The sequence below is a fragment of the Andrographis paniculata genome, unplaced genomic scaffold (genome assembly GCF_009805555.1).
Source record: "Andrographis paniculata isolate CXL003 unplaced genomic scaffold, ASM980555v1 Contig79END, whole genome shotgun sequence".
Classification (NCBI taxonomy): Eukaryota; Viridiplantae; Streptophyta; class Magnoliopsida; order Lamiales; family Acanthaceae; genus Andrographis; species Andrographis paniculata.
In genome coordinates, this window is record NW_026137616.1 from 1,330,677 (window position 1) to 1,348,145 (window position 17,469).

The 17,469-nt window shown below is 37.4% G+C and overlaps 5 protein-coding genes across 10 annotated transcripts; all 5 read left to right on the plus strand.

Moving 5' to 3' along the window:
• Positions 1–491: 491 nt before the first annotated feature.
• On the plus strand, positions 492–4,566 carry LOC127240749 (protein LAZ1-like). Of its 3 annotated transcripts, none has more exons than XM_051259586.1 (8): positions 492–830; positions 907–963; positions 1,704–1,812; positions 2,060–2,244; positions 2,339–2,427; positions 2,733–2,994; positions 3,547–3,798; positions 3,907–4,566. In XM_051259586.1, exons 1-8 carry the CDS (start codon positions 663–665, stop codon positions 4,270–4,272), a joined length of 1,488 nt encoding a protein of 495 aa, XP_051115543.1. In that variant the 5' UTR covers positions 492–662; the 3' UTR covers positions 4,273–4,566. The 3 variants fall into 3 exon arrangements, with proteins under 3 accessions (XP_051115543.1, XP_051115544.1, XP_051115545.1); XM_051259587.1 differs by having other exon boundaries at positions 907–939; XM_051259588.1 differs by lacking the exon at positions 3,907–4,566 and having other exon boundaries at positions 3,542–3,739.
• A 657-nt stretch (positions 4,567–5,223) lies between these two features.
• Positions 5,224–6,156, plus strand: LOC127240481 (syntaxin-125-like). Its single transcript, XM_051259187.1, has one exon. The coding sequence runs from the start codon at positions 5,224–5,226 to the stop codon at positions 6,154–6,156; it is 933 nt and encodes a 310-aa protein (XP_051115144.1).
• Positions 6,157–6,436: 280 nt separating this feature from the next.
• Positions 6,437–9,407, plus strand: LOC127240692 (uncharacterized). Its single transcript, XM_051259502.1, has 4 exons — positions 6,437–6,693; positions 7,274–7,344; positions 8,569–8,655; positions 8,958–9,407. The coding sequence occupies exons 1-4, from the start codon at positions 6,567–6,569 to the stop codon at positions 8,979–8,981; spliced, it is 309 nt and encodes a 102-aa protein (XP_051115459.1). The 5' UTR covers positions 6,437–6,566; the 3' UTR covers positions 8,982–9,407.
• A 1,060-nt stretch (positions 9,408–10,467) lies between these two features.
• Positions 10,468–13,855, plus strand: LOC127240711 (pentatricopeptide repeat-containing protein At4g18975, chloroplastic). 4 transcript variants are annotated; one of them, XM_051259526.1, is made up of 10 exons: positions 10,472–10,647; positions 10,764–10,883; positions 11,088–11,163; positions 11,719–11,826; positions 11,909–11,998; positions 12,080–12,153; positions 12,382–12,478; positions 12,674–12,832; positions 13,174–13,386; positions 13,550–13,855. In XM_051259526.1, the coding sequence occupies exons 4-10, from the start codon at positions 11,782–11,784 to the stop codon at positions 13,724–13,726; spliced, it is 855 nt and encodes a 284-aa protein (XP_051115483.1). In that variant the 5' UTR covers positions 10,472–10,647; positions 10,764–10,883; positions 11,088–11,163; positions 11,719–11,781; the 3' UTR covers positions 13,727–13,855. The 4 variants fall into 4 exon arrangements, with proteins under 4 accessions (XP_051115486.1, XP_051115483.1, XP_051115482.1 ...); XM_051259525.1 differs by lacking the exon at positions 11,088–11,163 and having other exon boundaries at positions 10,474–10,647; XM_051259528.1 differs by lacking the exon at positions 11,088–11,163 and having other exon boundaries at positions 10,513–10,647; positions 12,689–12,832.
• A 734-nt stretch (positions 13,856–14,589) lies between these two features.
• On the plus strand, positions 14,590–16,118 carry LOC127240576 (uncharacterized). Its single transcript, XM_051259317.1, has one exon. The coding sequence runs from the start codon at positions 14,856–14,858 to the stop codon at positions 16,005–16,007; it is 1,152 nt and encodes a 383-aa protein (XP_051115274.1). The 5' UTR covers positions 14,590–14,855; the 3' UTR covers positions 16,008–16,118.
• Positions 16,119–17,469: the final 1,351 nt, after the last annotated feature.

Below are 17,469 nucleotides of genomic sequence, written 5' to 3' on the forward strand. Positions count from 1 at the left end.
ATTTTATTAAATATAAATAATTTCAGGCATGTAAGGAGTAGTTTTAAATATAATATTATATATTATAAAATTAATTAAGTCATTTTATAATATTTATTAAATATATTTTGAATAAGTAAATTTTTATGTAAATGTATCCAATAAAATAGAACACATTATTAGAAAATATATTATGTATTATTTGGAGATTTTTGAAAATTTACTTTCAGTCATTTTATTTTTGAAATATAAAATTTACTATTTATAACATACTAAAAATTAAATTTATATTCCTATTATATATATTTCTATTGCATTAAATGAAATTTGAAACTCAAAATTTGTATAACATGTTTAATGTTTTGTTGATGCATGTATTAAATATAATATCTGATTTATTTACTTTATAGTATAGTAATAAAATATTCGTCCTTCTGAGTACTCGACACGTTCTAACATAAAAGTATTTAAGCACCAAAGCACATCTTGTTTCTTTATGCTTCAGAAAAATATGCAAATGAATGTCTTTAATTCGGGAATAAAGCTATAACATTGGCCCTCAATGTTTCCGACCCATCAACCCATCGCTCTTGTTCTTCAAGCCATTTTGGTATCGCAAGTGAAATCACATGAACATTCTTCGACAGAAACGATTTTGAGCCCTCGCATTTGAATCAAGTTTGATGCTGCAGAAAATAATTAATCCAGATAATTATAATTGGGATTGGCTGAGGAGTGGGTATTCAGCACCGATATGGGCTGTTCTGATCGCCGGCTTTTTTGTCGTCCTCACTCTCACCCTTGCGGTTTACCTTCTCTTCGAGCATTTATCCGCCTACAAGCACCCTGAGGTGATGTATTTTGTATCTACATATATGCATTTTTCAGTTTTTTCGCGTCATGATATTCGTTTGATGATGATGACAGGAGCAAAAGTTTTTGATCGGAGTGATAATGATGGTACCTTGTTATTCTGTTGAATCAGTAGGTCTCCTTTTTTTATGGTGATTTTTTGTTTTATCTACCCCCACCCCACCCCCGCGGCTTATTGATTGATCGTGAGATGAGTAATAATGGATTTACCTTTTTAGTTGAGAATAATTTGTGTGATTTGAGGAAGGATTCGCTAAGTTGTGATTTTACTTCTGCGTGAGCCTAAAAGTAGAATCCCAAAATTGTTCTAGGTTAAGTAAAGTGTGAAGCTGAATAGAATCATTGGTTGAGCTATTGGGATGGTTTGGTGGATAGTCGATGAATGGGATCAATATAAAATGCTTTTCATTTCTGTAATTTGGGAGTAGGGGAGCAGGGGGGTTTCTGTATTATTTTAGAATCACATATTACAATTTTAGGGATTTTTTTTAAACTGCTGAACTTTTGGATTGTACAAAACTTTACATGTATTCTAACAAAATCAAATTGAGATATAAGAAAATACGATCAATCGAATCATTGTTGCTAGGTCATGGCTTTAGTCCACTGGAGTAAGAACTTGCCTTGGGAGCATTAGGATCTTTCATCTTGGGATAGGACTGTATCATACTTGTAATTCTTTGCAGACATATTTAACTGATCACTTGGATGTTTCTCGGAAACAACTTATGAACTTCTTTAATCTATCTCAATAATGTTGTAGTGTAATTGTATTTGCTTGTGAACTTCTTGTTTGAGTTATCCAATAACAACTTTTTTCATATACTCTTTTATGTCGTTTTTGTTTGCAGTTTGTATCGCTCTTAAACCCTAAAATTAGTGTTGATATGGGCATCCTCCGTGATTGCTATGAATCCTTTGCCATGTATTGCTTTGGGAGATACCTAGTTGCGTGTTTAGGTATGATCCATTGTTATTCTTAAAGGTAAAACTTTCATATGTGCTAACTAATGAAATATTTATTGATCTTGTATATATTTCTAGAATTGCAGCCTTGTTCTTACTTTTATATCTGTACACAGGGCATTGAAGCTCTTTCCCCATAAGAGTTTCTGCTTACTCTGTCACAAAATCACAATGCCACAAAATTTCTTGCTAGTGTCTTGTCACAAAACTAGCTAATCCTATTCTTCTCGTGGTGTATTAGGTGGAGAAGAGAGAACAATTGAATTTATGGAGAGGGAAGGGCGCTCGAGTGTAAAAGCACCCCTGCTGGACCATGGCTCGGATAGGGGAATAATAAAGCATCCATTTCCAATGAACTATATTTTAAAGCCTTGGAAATTGGGTCAGTGGGTATATTGGGTAATCAAATTCGGAATTATTCAGTATGTAAGTTTTAGTTTGGGTAAAAAAATTTCTATATGTTTTATTGTTGTTCCTGTATGATGTCATGTATGATCAAACACTAATTGTTGAATGCCAGATGATTATAAAAGCACTTACTGCCATTTCAGCTGTAATTCTTGAAGCTTTTGGTGTATATTGTGAAGGAGACTTTAAATGGAACTGTGGGTAAGTTGTCTCTTGTGCTTAACAGAAGTGGAGTAAGTTTAGAACTTGAAATGCATATGTCGCATTGGATGAGCATTTTGTATGATACTGCTAAGACTTCTCTGAGTCAGGCTTCTGATTAGAGTGCTTTTATGTATTATTAGTATTATCTTTTTGTTCGACGTATAATGTGGTTTTTGGTTGATCTTATTTCTATTCCAATCCTGTTTTCTAATGTGGTGGTTATTTTAATATGAAGCTATACCTCCCATTGACAAAACCTGATGACTGCTCGAAACTTTAATGGAAATTTCCTTCTTTTGCAGGTATCCATACATGGCTGTGATCTTAAATTTCAGTCAGTCATGGGCTTTGTATTGCTTAGTTCATTTCTATACCATCACAAAAGTTGAATTAGCTCACATTAAACCACTGTACAAGTTTCTGACATTCAAGTCAATCGTATTCTTAACTTGGTGGCAAGGTGTAGCGATAGCCCTTTTTTATGCTGTTGGGCTAGTCAAAAGTCCGATAGCTCAGTCTTTGCAGTTTAAATCGAGCGTTCAGGACTTGATTATTTGCATTGAGGTAATGTGTGAATTATATAGCATTCGTGCTACTCGTTCATTACCTTATTTTCTGTATTGTACTGGAAACAGTTTTATCCTAAAACAAGATATGTAAAGGAGCTTATAAGCTCCTTTAGAGATATGATTGTATATGGCAATGATGTTCATTAAATGAGTAAATCAGTTTACAGGACTTACAGAAAGATGATTGTATTTGAAAATGTTGGAAATTACTGCAGTGTTTGAGTTAGGAAAATTTTCAATTTGAATAAAGTGATTTCCTATGATTGAGTAAATTTTATTTTCAGCTAGAGATGGAACAGGTGAAATGAGCATAGTACTTCACAAAACATCCAAAACAATGTTAATCACATGCTAAAATTTTAACAGTGCTGAGAAACCTTAACATGGCAGTCAGATGCAGTTTTGTGTAGTTCTAATCCAAATGCAAGCATGGTTTGCTCGTTAATGTATCTTGTATTGTATTTTATATATGTGTATGTACATGCATATATATATATACCTGTTATGCTCATTGTGCACGCGTTCAAAATCTTTGGATGCAGGACAGATGGGAGTTGCTTCTGCAGTTCACCTTTACGTTTTCCCTGCAAAGCCTTATGAGTTAATGGGCGATCGTTTTTCTGGAAGTGTTGCAGTTTTGGGAGATTATGCATCTGTTGATTGTCCACTTGATCCTGATGAGGTTAGGGACAGTGAACGACCAACAAAACTGCGTCTTCCACAACCTGACTATGGCGATAGAAGTGGAATGACCATCCGAGAGAGTGTTCGAGATGTATTCATTGGTGGTGGTGAATATGTGAGTTTCTTCCTCTCATTCAATTAAGCCTTATTCCGAAATTTTTGAGCCAATGGTAGAAATGATCTTATATTTGTGTACTGTTTAATTTACTTGGCTGTCGTGCAGATTGTGAACGACGTGAAGCTTACCGTCACTCAGGCAGTGGAACCAGTGGAGAAAGGAATCACAAAATTCAACCAGAAACTTCACAACATCTCTCAGAACATTAAGAGGCATGACAAAGAACGAAGAACCAAGGACGACAGCTGCATTGAAACATCATCCCCATCTCACAAAGTAATCCGGGGAATCGATGATCCCCTCTTAAATGGAAGCGTCAGTGACAGCAGCTGCAGTATCAGCTCAAAGAGAAAGAAGCATCGCCACAAATCTGGGTACACGAGTGCTGAGAGTGGTGCCGAGCCCAGCAGCAGCTATCAGACTTTTGGCGCATACCAGATTCATGGTCGAAGATGGGTTATCAAAGAATAACGCCGAGGTAGATGTATGTTGTCCCGGATTCGATTTGGGGGTAATGATAACAATAACTATAATAACACAAGATCTGCAACGTCGCATAATTTTTTGTTCTGGTCGATCTTTGCCGTGTAGATTGGATTGTTCATGAATTCTCTGGTCGATGTGCCAAGCTGAAGGTAAACTTCATTGTTGAAAGATGACTAGTGTGTGTGTTCATTCATGTCTCGAACTTTTTCGATTTTAATGTAAAGGATTATTGATGGTTTGATTCGGTGGTTCTTAGGTTGATTAATGAAATGCTTACTATTCGTCTTTTGATGTATTGTTAGCAATATAAGGTCTATGTGTATAATTTTATATCAATTTAAAACGTTCAGAAATAATTTTATATACTACTAAAATAAGTAGAATTACCATTAACATAAGAAGAAATTAAGTAGCAGTAATCAAATGAATGTGTGTCACAATTAGGTTAAGATACGAATAAATAGGGATACACATATTTATATATATGGATGCCAATGGCAAAATCCATTGTTAATGAATGAGATTTAGAATGAAAGAGAACCAATGGGTATGGGTTGGGTGTGTCCCTATATTCTAGAATAGCCACAAACAGGTTTTGGCTGACCATTACCAATTTCTAAATGCCTCTAATTCTTATTTTTTACTAAACAAATCAAAATATCATCATTTCTCCGACAGCTCTCTCTCTCGGCTTTTGCCATCTTTTCTTCTCCCTCCTGCCATGCACGCGTTCTGCCTCTGCCACCGCCCGGAGAGAGCAAGAAGAGCTGCCGGACCAGCCATATATAATAATAATTATTATTATTTATATCAGCAATAATCCTCTCTCTCTGAATTTCTTAAAAAAAAAATAAAAAAAAGAAGAAGAAGAAGAAAGAAAAGGAGGGAGTAATTGAATTGAATTAAATTGAATTAAATTAAAATCGGCCAGGCAAGATGAACGACCTCTTCTCATCCCAATCCTTCAGGAAGTACCAGGACCTGAAGCCCACGACCGGCGGGCCGAGCAATGACCTGGAGGCCGGCGGAGAGGGGCCGGAGGGGGTGAGCCTGGACCAGTTCTTCGAGGAGGTGGAGGGGGTGAAGAAAGACATGGGGGAGGTGGAGAAGATGTACAAGCGGCTGCAGCAGGCGAACGAGGAGTGCAAGACGGCCCACAACGCCAGGACCATGAAGGACCTCCGGGGCAAGATGGACGCCGAGGTCACTCAGGTCCTGAAGCGCGTCAAGCTCATCAAGTCCAAGCTCGAGGCCCTCGAGAAGTCCAACGCCGCCAACCGCCGCGTCCCCGGCTGCGGTCCCGGCTCCTCCGCCGACCGCACCCGGACCTCCGTCGTCAGCGGCCTCGGCAAGAAGCTCAAGGCCCTCATGGACGACTTCCAGGCCCTCCGCGTTCGCATGAACGACGAGTACAAGGAGACCGTCGCCCGCCGCTACTTCACCGTCACCGGCGAGAAGCCCGACGACGACACCGTCGAGAACATGATCGCCAGCGGCGAGAGCGAGACCTTCCTCCAGAAGGCCATCCAGGAGCAGGGCCGGGGCCAGATCCTCGACGCCATTTCTGAGATCCAGGAGCGCCACGACGCCGTCAAGGACATCGAGAAGAACCTCGTCGAGCTCCACCAGCTCTTCCTGGACATGGCGGCGCTTGTGGAGGCGCAGGGCCAGCAGCTCAACGACATCGAGAGCCACGTGGCGCACGCCAGCTCCTTCGTCCGACGTGGCACCGAGCAGCTACAGGAGGCCCGGGAGTACCAGAAGGGGTCCCGCAAATGGTGCTGTATTGCCTTCTTACTCTTCATTGTCCTCATCGTCGTCCTCACCTTCCCCATATGGTCTCACCTCGTCATGGCCAAGCTGCTCTGATCTCAGATCACATAAATCCATTTTTCCAATTTTCTTAGCTTTTAACATATAGTCATTGAAATTTTTTCCTAGGTTATTTATGTACCCCTGTCGGTCTTGTAATATAATTACCATTTATGCCTCTGTTTTCTTCCTAGAATAATCATTTAAGTATTTTTTTTGAGATGTGACAACTTACGACTATAATTTTTTGAATGGGCTTAATGGGCCTTATTAGCCTTTAATGGTCTTCTAGGCCCAAAATGAAGCCGCCCTTCGTTGTCTACCTGTCTTCGTGGGGGCAAGCGGCAGATCAATTTCTTTCCTGTCTCTCCCACTGCCGCAGAAGCAGCGGACGGTCGTCGTTCTGGCCTCGTATTGATTCCCATTCTGTAATCGTGCATCGATAAGGTAGGGTGTTGTGACCCGCAATGGCTACTTCTCTGGCGGCTATGGCAGCTCGAAGGACCGCGAATCTGTCTCGTTTCACGACGACCGGTTCTTCCGCCGGTGGAGCGTCTTCTCTGATCCCCCGCCGCGGTCTCGCCGGCTCCGCTGGTACTGATTCCGTTTAGATCGTTTCATTTCTTTGTATATGATGGTTAATGATTTTCTATGTGTGTTTTTCTCCGTTTTGTGATTGTCTTTGTTGCTACGATTGGTTTTTGGTTTTCTCTAGGAATACTAGATGTTACGAACATATGGCGGCTAATGCATCGACTTGTGTATTCTGCCCACCGTTTTGTGGTTTTCTTCTCCCGTAGATTTTGTCTTACTAGAATGTTCGGTTTTGTAGGCCGTAATGGAACTCGGTTGTGTTTAGTCTTATCTTGAAGTATATTGATGATTAATGTTGTTCTGGGAATTGCAAAAAATTTAATAGAAAATAGGTGGTGGATTGATTTTTCTTTTTTTTTTTTTTAGATGAAAATTATGTATTGGATATGATCATTTTTACATTTTTAAGAATCTTTTTGATGAATTGTTAGAATGTAGTTTGTAATACACAAGTAAACGAAATGTTTCATTATTTTGACTCTATCTCGGTTGATGATTTCATGCATATGTTATCTCCATTTTGTGATCTCCAGTGCTATGACAAATTTTTAGGTTTATATTGAAATTTTGGGTTTTGTAGATCATCACGGCCCACCAAAAGTTGACTGTTGGAAAGATCCGATGAATCCGGGCAATTGGAAGGAAGAACATGTGAGTCTTGCAACAATACATGCTATGCATTCATTTGTTTTCTGTATAAATCCATTTATATCATTCTTATTTAAACTTGTTATGGAGATTGATCAAAGAGGTATTAATCTGGACTAAAGGGGAATTGATTCAATTTCTATACCCATTAAGGTTAAGCTCTATTTAGATGCTCGTTCATAGAGAATAATTTAGTTAAAAAAGGTAAAAGAGTATAGTATGGCTGGAAGCATTGTGCATTAAGATGGTGCAAACGGTGCAATGATTGTGGTGTCCATAAAGTTGGGTTGTAATTCTATCTTGCGATGCTAATCATAAGAGAGCCAGGTTACTTTGTACCAAGGTGATTGTACAAGGGCTTGATATCATGAACTGTAAGGCTGATATGTTTATTGAAACTGTAGGGAGCCATTTAAAATTAATTGAAGATAAGACTGGAGAGGAATGAAATGCATGGCAAGGTCCATGGAGAGTCTTGAAAGATGTTCATATGCTTGAAAACTCCTTTGCCACCTGAGATGTAGGCAAACAGGAAATGACTATATAACCATCTAATGTATCTAAATAATGAAGCTGGTGTGAATGGGAAGAGAGCAGAAATGATTTATGTCCAACTGCATTTTGCGAAACATGCAAACCAACAATTTTTATTATTCTGTCGGGTGGTAGCCCTGGTTTAGAAAGATTTGCCTGTAAATGTATGTTATGACAATTTTCTTGGCTTAGTGGCAGTAGAGGTGTTGCAAGTGGGATTTGATTCTTTGATTGGATGAAGCATTAATAGTTCAGTTTCCAGTTTTGACCCTAATGTGTAAATCAGTTTTGGTATTATCTGTTTAATATTTTCTTCAATCTTTACCATCATATATGAAGATTGATTCATAGTTTCATATACCTGGATTTAGATTCTTCTTGTCTCACTCGGTCTTCAATTTCAAGGATAGAATGTTCTGCATAATATTATTACCCTGTGCCATTTAAAGTCTGTTTGCTCATACTTCTATATGCCTGGAATTTATTAAACTTATCTTTCCACTTTCTTCATTATATCAATACTTGTGGTTCTTCACTCTGTGGTTTGTTTGGGATTTTAGTTATTACTTGTTTAATTATATTTCATCTTTCGATCAACTGAAAAAGTAAACAATTAATTGGTCATTACGCTACTTATTTATATTTGCTAACCTTTTATATATATATATATTTGCTAAACTTTTGTCTTCATAGTTTGTGATTGTATCTTTATCCGGATGGGGTTTGCTCTTCTATGGAGGGTACAAGTTATTCACAAGGGGGAAGAAGGACAAACCCGAGGTGCTATTTCCATCCCTTGGAAAATAATTTCTTTATTGCATTTGGTGTGATGAGTAATTAGGCTTTGTTTACATACACACTTTCAGAAGTAACAATCACAAAATATCATATCAAATACCAAGTTTTTATTATTCCTAAAAATTTTCATAACTCCAAAATCGTTTATCTAAACATAGCCTTAAATTTGATCGTGTAATCGCACACATATCTACTGCAATAGTCAAAATTCAGTGACACTTGCCACCAATGCATATTATTAGTTTTGCTGCTTATACTGATGTTGAAGATCTGAACTTATGCAGACATCAGCGGAAGCAACAAAGTAGATTGGAGCTTGGAGTATTGCCAAAGTTACTCTTCAAATAAAGTGTGTGTTTTTAACTCATTAGTTAGTAGTTTGAGAAAGTCTCTTTTTCACCTATTCAACTACAATCTTCAAGAGTGTGCGAGACTTTCATTTAGGACTTCAAACCTCTCCAGACCCCTTCCATAATAATGGGAAATGGTGTCCTTCGGGAACATGGCAATCACCAGTAGCATATCCTCGCCTTTTGTTTTCTGCGACGACTTTTATACTTAATATGGGTTGATGGGATTAATGGTTGTGGACAGATTATCCTTGCCTTTTTGTGCTACCTTTATCTTTTCCTATCAATGTACATTGGTAGGATGATGATATGTTGAGAATGGTTTATGAACATCTAAGTCAACTTGGATTTCAATGGAGTGTTAATTAAATTTTGAATATTTTAGTATATGATTTACATTTATATACATACATATATATGTTCATGTCACCCAACAAATTTTTACTAACATGGTTCCCATGATAAATATTTTTATCTATCCCTTTCTTCTTGAACAATGTTTAAGAAATTACATTCATTTATATTTTATTGTTTATACAGTGCTAATTATTATGGTTTATGTTACACAATTTAATGTATGTCATAATGTACATTTTAGCCATATTACTACTATTTTCTTTGTCATGCTAATTTTTAGGAGTATATTTTTTCCTTTAATAATATTTGGATTAGGTTGCTTGCGTTGTTTATATTGAACATTATTGAATGCCAATTAATATTAACTATAAATGAATTTAAATACAAATGATACTTAAAATAATATTAAAAAAAATTATTAATTTTATGAATTTTCATAGTTTGTGAAGGATGGAATATTGGGAAAATATGTTTGATCTATTACATTCAATTCGTAACACTTGAAAAATGTCTTTGATCCTTTTTTATTTTTGGTCTCATATTAATAAGAGCCGGCAACAATAAAAGCATTACTTGAAAATTCGACCCAAACTTTAGACTAAAAAAAGGTGTTTGGGTCTGAAAAAATAGATTGGAAATTTTTTTAACCATAGCTTGACAAGCCAATCAATCAGGTTGAATTCACTAAAGTCAGACCATGTTTAGCCTAATGGTTGAGATATTGTATTATTTATTACTCATAAGTTATGAATTTAATTCATATACTTTCATTTAAAGAACTATGCCACAATTTTGTCATAAAAGAGGAGTTTTGGATCGGTTTTATTTTAATTTGAAATTAAATTTTATTTTATTTTTAATATTTTGCATATTTTTGTTATATAATTTTCCCTCCATCTCAATAAATTTTATTGTAATGTTTATTATTTTTGTAAGTCTTTTTTCATTTTTATTATGTACCACTACTTTTTACACTAATACATTTATAAAGGAAAAAAAAAAACTATTTTATCTGTACTTTTTATCAACAATCAATATAATATCAATATTTCTTAAATGTTCATGTTCTACTTTTGGGACGGAGAGACTATTATTTTATTTGTTTATTTTTTATATTATACTTATAAAATTTTATTTTCAATTTAATAATATAAATATATGAGAGGAAAGAGATACGATCTGGGGAGCCTCTTCAAGAGTGGATGCTCTCGTCCAGACGTCCGTACGCCGTTCACTTCATCTTCGTTGTACAAGAAGAGTTTTTTATGTGAGCGTTTTGTTGAATTGATTTGATATATCTAGTTCTTCCCTATCACTGCAAAATTTGGTCCACTTTGAGTTCATCTTCAAGCTGATTTGTCATTCTGTTGAATTGTTTTGAAGCGGAAACGAACGGCGGGAAGCGAATCAGTGACCGGCAACAGAATCAGAGATTTTCTAGCGAGATTCAGTCACAGAAACTGCTAAAGATCTTTTCGGAATGAAAGGAGTTGCTAACTTTGGGTAAGCGACATTTTTTTTTTTTTTTTTCTGCCTTTTGATTTATATATTGCACTTCTTATCTGTGCTTGTAAATTATACTAGTGTAATTTCTGATTGTTTGAGTTTTATTTTTTTTTAATTATTGATTGTTCTTAGCTGAAATGTTCTATGTTTATTTAGTATGTATGGATGTTTTAAAGTCTTGCTTAATGTCTTCTATGGCAGATTTGCCGTCTCTTCAGAACTAAGCATGAAAAGAGATAAATGGGAGACCAAAAGTAGTCGTTGATTTGTTATATTAGTAAGAAATATATATGTTTATAATTTTGATTTGTTTGATCTGTCCCGGACTTCAATTTTCATTTTTTACATCAAGAGCTACTTTTGGGGTTGAAAATGCCCTTTTAAATTGTACTGTTTTATCCATTACAATATGTTGAATTGTCTATATTTGTATCTTAATAACAATGGATATACTTTGCTTGTTCGCATGTTCCATTATCATGTATTTCTGATAGAATGCAACGCTATCATGATAAATTCATATTCTTATAAAAGCACCAGGTAACCATAACTTGTATATTTCATATTGTGGAACATGGGAATAGATGATGGTCAAGATACCAAAGGGATGGTATTGGGGTTGAGGGAATGGAAGAAGGAAGTTTGTCTTGTGATTATGTGCAGATGTTTGCTAATTTTATAAGAAGATAAGTTTGATTACTTGCTACAATGTCTTAGTTTCGTTTTACCTCGCTTTCTGTTTTGTCCTTTTTATGTGCATGAATTTTCTTTGCATTCAACTTTCTTAGATGAGCTATCAAATTACTGAATCAAAATTTCATGTAAATGAAAGTGTATAGTGTAGCACAGGAGAAAATAACTCTTCCTAGCACGAAGGGACCTTTCATCGGTTGCCATGGATACAGTTTCTTGTGCCCCCTGTTTCATTACGCAAAAGCAGGTTAGGGTTTATATTTTTATTTGTTGTCTAACTCCCCCAAAATTGTTCATTGTTCTTGGTGTGAAGCTTTTAAAATATTCAGGTTTTCTCTGTTGATCTGCGGAAGCTGCACCTCTCCTACAAATACAATGTTTGGCATCAAAGAACGCGTTGTTTTCAGAGAAGGCAAGGGGTATTTGCCCTCAATTTGTTGATAACAAGTGCACTTGTTTTAGTCTTTGAGTACTTCTAAAATAATATTATATTTGCTTAGTTGCAAGGCACTGTTCTTCTAAGCAACCATGAGAGAAGTGACCATTCTTTGGTTGTACCCAATGCTGGAGACAAGTAGGTGCTTTACTCTTTTTTTTTGGTTATTTTTGCTTTAATTTGTATTAGCTTTCATTATCTGTAATTCTACTTTATTTTACTTTATAATAATTAACTGCATTTCGTCTATGGAAGTGATATGAGTATTTGTTGTTAGGGGAAATCATGCCATTTCTTATTCCTGATCTCTACCTTAGCTGAATGCAGAATTCTTTTTTATAGCATTCTATTTATATGAACTGACAGAAAAACAATTCGGAGGTCGGGGAAGAAGGAACATCACTTATGGAAAAAGAGGGATTCTGCTTGTTCAGGACAAAAAGCTCTGAATCTTGTTCAAACTGTACGTTCAGTTGTTTTTGGGTTTTAAATAAGCTGTTGAATGACATTGTCTCCCTTTTTTTATTCCCCTAGCATAAAAAATGTTTTCATCTTTGAGCTGCATATATAATTTTCGTTTTTATTGTATGTATATACATACACATATATATTGCTAAAGTTCCATAATAGTAGAGCTCATTCCTTGTACACTCAAAAGCAATCAATCTGGCAGATTTCTGGACTTCCAAATGAAAAGGCTGCCGTTTACGGTGCACTAGATAAGTGGATAGCTTGGGAGACTGAATTCCCATTAATTGCTGCAGCAAAGGCTTTGAAAATATTGAGGAAGAGGAATCAGTGGAAACGAGTAATTCAAGTATGAAATTTGCATGATCTTACAATTTTCGTGTGGTATTGTTATGTGTAAATTATATTGTGAAATTGATTCAGATTTTTGAATGTCTTATGTGGATTGTAGGTCACAAACTCTTTAATTTGAGGCATCACTAAATGAAGAAACTAAAAAAATTTTAATTTGGCCTATAGACATGCTGAAGACATTGTTTTTTTTTTTTTTTCTTTTTTCGGATTTTACAAAATACGAGATCTAAACATGATGTTGTTGTTATATCAGCAGGCAGGTTGATAATCATATTCTTGGATTTGCGCCAATAGCCGAGAACATGTAGGTTTAACTGATGCTGTGGTGTGTATCAGGTGGCCAAGTGGCTGTTGAGCAAAGGCCAGGGTGGTACAATGGCAACATACGATGCCCTTCTACTTGCCTTTGACATGGAAAAAAGGATAGACGAAGGAGAAACACTATGGAACATGATTTTACATGCACATAACCGATCAATCTCAAAGAGGCTGTTTTCTAGGATTATATCCTTGTATTATCATAACAATATGCCAAATAAAGTTATAGAGGTACTTTCTTGTTGTAGCTTTTGCAATTGATTATATATGCATTAGTCTTACAATTCCTTTTTTATCTGTTGAGTTGTTTGTTTCATCATATTATGTAAATCTTTAAGGACTAAAAATGCTTTATCTGATGGATGAGTCTTGGTGTCTGGTACTGAAATTTCAGGTATTTGCTGATATGGAGGAGCTGGGCGTGAAGCCGGATGAAGATACTGTGAGAAAAATTGCAAGAGCCTTTGAGGTATTAGGTCAAGAGGACAAGCAGAAGTTATTCTTGATGAAATACCAATCTAAATGGAAATACATCCATTTTAAGGGGGAGAGGGTTCGTGTGAGAACTTGATTTATGGATATCATGTATTAGCTACTGCTGTTAGATGGTTTAATCTAAATGTATTTGATTGGTAAATGTCCATACATTTGAAGGGCAACCTACGATTTTATGAAAACTAAAATTACAGGCTTTTAGATCCCATGGTCATGTCTGGTAGTGCAGCCATAGCCATAGCTCCCATTGTCGAATGTCCGCAAGCAAATTCACCAGCAAAAAAATTGGAAATGTGGATTGTGATAAAAATGTAGTGTCCTTGAGAAATTGCAAAAGAAGCATGTGTTTTGTCCATGAAATCAGAAGGAGAACAATTCAAAACAACAAATAGTGGTATGTATATATTCCACTATCTTTCCTGAAAATTTGAAGTTGTGATGAAAATAATGCTATGAATTAAGTAAAGGAATGAGTCCTCCCTTCCTTCTTCCGTAGGATACAAGGATGTAAAGTCCATCGAGTATGTCTGGCATGGCAAGAACAGAATGAATGGTAGCCAAGGACAACCCGCCGGCGGCAGGGCGATGTCAGAGATTAATCTTGAAGAACACTCTGCTGCCGGCAAGTCATCCTTGGCTGCAATCCACTCTCTACCTCCTCATGCAAGACAGCAATGGAAAATATGCAGAGCAGAGATGAGCTTGGTATAGAGTATTGTAGATGGAAGTGAAGTGAATTGCATGATAATTGATGATTGATTGATAACAATGGAATGGATGGGGAAATAAAAAGGCAAGTAATTGGGGTGGGTGGGTGGGGGTGCAAGGAAGGTCAACTTTTCCCGAAATGTAAGGACACAGTTTTGCCACACAACCATAACCATTCCCATTCTAAAAGGCACATATATCCTCACCGTACGGATATAACCAAATATGGGCCATCAAACTTTCTCAATAAATACCTTCGGGACCCACCTGGATTCACATTCTCATCTCATTATTATTCTTTAGACTTGGCCCAGCCCACTTAGGCCCAATCCCATGCTTATTGTACTAACGACACTTGTTCCCTTGTTTTCATCGAAATGGGATTGTAGCAAGACAAGGAACAACATGGGATTAAACTACAATCCTCACCTCCATCGATAACATCAAATTCTTCTGAATAATCTTTGTTGCTTCCGTCGTCATTTTACTTCTTTTCCATGACTATATTAGTCCCTCAAACCCCAACTCTGTGCACTTCCGGGCCCTCCAAAACCTCAACAATGGGCTCATGTTCTCGACTTTCTCGAGTCAGTCGAGACATTTCCTCCGCCGACAACTACGAGATTTACATCCCCTTCTGCGCCAAGAACGCCGCCGGAGTTCACACCTCCGCCTTCATCCAATGCTACACCCCCTCCACCAATTCATGGCGGCGCGCCGCCACTCCCATCGTAATTCCCGGACAACACGAAACCCTCGTCCTTAAAGATTTCGCCATGGCGCCTCTCGACCACCACATTTACGTCATCGGCGGCCGCCTCTGCCGGAAGCCCGCCGGCCAAAGCGACACCGCCGGCAGCCCGAGAGTCGTCGCCTGTGTGCACAGATACGACGTCAGGACCGACACGTGGGAGTCAAGTGCGCCGATGGCGCACCAGCGGTTCAATTTCGCCTGCACCGTCAGCGACGGGAAAATCTACGTCGCCGGCGGGCAAAGCACGCTGGGCCGGGCGACGGGCATCGCGTCGGCGGAGGTGTACGACCCGGCTCTGGACCGGTGGGAATCTCTCCCCGACATGAGCACCGCCAGGTATAAGTGCGTCGGGGTCGCCTGGCAGGGGAAGATCCACGTGTTCGGCGGATTTGTCGACGACGGCGAGAATCAGGGGCCGTTCATCATGAAGCGGAGCTCGGCGGAGGTCTACCACAGCCGCCGGAACCGGTGGGATTTCGTCGCCGGAATGTGGGCCCTGGACGTGCCGCCGTATCAGATCGCGGCGGTGAACGGGAAGCTCTTCAGCTCCGGCGACTGCTTCATGCCCTGGAAGGGACACATCGACGCGTACGACGAGAAGGAGAATTTGTGGAACATTGTCCGGGGATCGCGCTGCGACTGCCTGTCGCCGTCGTCGGCGGTGGAGATGGCCCGGCATAGAGTGTACCTGACGATGGCGCCGATTGAGAACTACCTGTACTTCCTTGCGGGGTACAGGATGCCCGGCGACGGCGCCAGGCTGAGGTCGGAGGTGTACGCCTTCGACACGGCGGCGAACGGCGTCGGGTGGCAGTGCTTCGAGCCGTACGAGGAAGAAGGTGAGAAGGAACTGTGCGGCCATTGCTGCGTTCTGAAGAGAGAATCTTACGGTTGACCTTGACGGGTTTTTTTTTTTAATTATTATTTTAAATTGATACTATTATATTTTTATTTCACATTTCACTAAACTTTGGTGCTTATTTTATCATGTTGTATTTATATATGCGCAAAAGATTCAATTAGAGTAACAAAAATCATAATTAAACTTACATGTGTATATTAAGATGCAATTAATTAATGTATATATCCGATGAGTGGATTTTATTAAAATTGTGGTCTAAACAAATTAAATAGCCTACTCATTGTGTTGTGACGAATGCAATAGAAATAATAAAAAATAAAATACCTCTTCTTTCAATTTCAAAATGGGTAAGTTGTTGTTTTTTCGTCTACCTTATCTTAGTCTCAGAAATATATTTATGGGCATTACCCTTTGCTACCAATGAGGTTATCACTCCTCACCTCCCAACTGCATGATGTCATGAGAGAGCATAATCCAACAAAATAATTTCAAATACAAATAAAATTAAAATAAAAGGAAATATAATAATAATAATAATAAATTATAGTATTGAACATTGTGAAACGTAAAATGAGTTTAAACAACAATTGAAGCCTATAATTGATTAAATGAGTAGATCTGCATGTAATCAACTAATTAACAGTAGTCGAAAAATACTTGTGAGAAAGTGTCTAAATGCACTCACTCACTTGTTGGTGCTCTAAGACTAAATTCTCATCACCTTCACATGTCATGTCAAGTCAAGTCAAGAACATATAACTAACTTGTAGAAATTAAGAAGAAGAAGAAGTTGAAGAAGAAGAAGGAAGAAATCTGAGGTACATTCAGTGTTTGAAAATGATATTACAAGTGAACCAAATTAAATGGCCAACCGATAAACTTCTTCTTCTTGTCTTTTATTACAACAGGAATGCAATCATTCCTTTTATTATTATTCTAATGTTTATAGTTAAAGAATTAGCAAGGTTGGATATAATGGTAGAATATATATATATGGACAATTAGGTGTATATGTTTATGGGATAATAAATTATTTGATTTATTTACACATGAGTATTGGCCAGTGCATAATATATTTAGATCGATACCACCAAGTTTTAGTATTATTCGTAGATACATTCACATACACATATATATGCACTGATACAGTCTCGAATAATTGGTTAAATCGAGGATGAGCAGGGCAGAGCAGCCATGCATGCCCCTGTCCCTGTCCCTGTCCCAGTCCCTGCCCATGCACTGATCGACCCCCACTTCAATTATACTCCCTCACTTATTTACTAAGAACTTATTATGTTATTTGAATTTTGTGTTTTTTAAAAAATATATATTTTTTCACACAAAATATCTTATTAAACATTATTTTAATATCAAACTTAAATAAATTTTTTTCAAATTTAACCGAAAGAAATACACCCATTTTTTTGGTAAAAGAAACAAACCAGTGTATACATACCAAATTTATAAATACACCCCTGTAATGAAAGGTTAATTG

Excerpts from the sequence above, each read along its gene's own strand:
- LOC127240711 (XM_051259526.1), top strand. The coding sequence starts at position 11,782 with ATGGATACAGTTTCTTGTGCCCCCTGTTTCATTACGCAAAAGCAG. Across the intron at positions 12,479-12,673 it reads CTCTGAATCTTGTTCAAACT|CAATCAATCTGGCAGATTTC; the intron begins GTACGTTCAGTT and ends TACACTCAAAAG. Across the intron at positions 12,833-13,173 it reads AGTGGAAACGAGTAATTCAA|GTGGCCAAGTGGCTGTTGAG; the intron begins GTATGAAATTTG and ends GGTGTGTATCAG.
- LOC127240576 (XM_051259317.1), top strand. The coding sequence starts at position 14,856 with ATGACTATATTAGTCCCTCAAACCCCAACTCTGTGCACTTCCGGGCCC.
- LOC127240692 (XM_051259502.1), top strand. The coding sequence starts at position 6,567 with ATGGCTACTTCTCTGGCGGCTATGGCAGCTCGAAGGACCGCGAATCTG. Across the intron at positions 6,694-7,273 it reads CGGTCTCGCCGGCTCCGCTG|ATCATCACGGCCCACCAAAA; the intron begins GTACTGATTCCG and ends TGGGTTTTGTAG. Across the intron at positions 7,345-8,568 it reads GCAATTGGAAGGAAGAACAT|TTTGTGATTGTATCTTTATC; the intron begins GTGAGTCTTGCA and ends TTGTCTTCATAG.
- LOC127240749 (XM_051259586.1), top strand. The coding sequence starts at position 663 with ATGCTGCAGAAAATAATTAATCCAGATAATTATAATTGGGATTGGCTG. Across the intron at positions 2,245-2,338 it reads AATTCGGAATTATTCAGTAT|ATGATTATAAAAGCACTTAC; the intron begins GTAAGTTTTAGT and ends GTTGAATGCCAG. Across the intron at positions 3,799-3,906 it reads TCATTGGTGGTGGTGAATAT|ATTGTGAACGACGTGAAGCT; the intron begins GTGAGTTTCTTC and ends GCTGTCGTGCAG.
- LOC127240481 (XM_051259187.1), top strand. The coding sequence starts at position 5,224 with ATGAACGACCTCTTCTCATCCCAATCCTTCAGGAAGTACCAGGACCTG.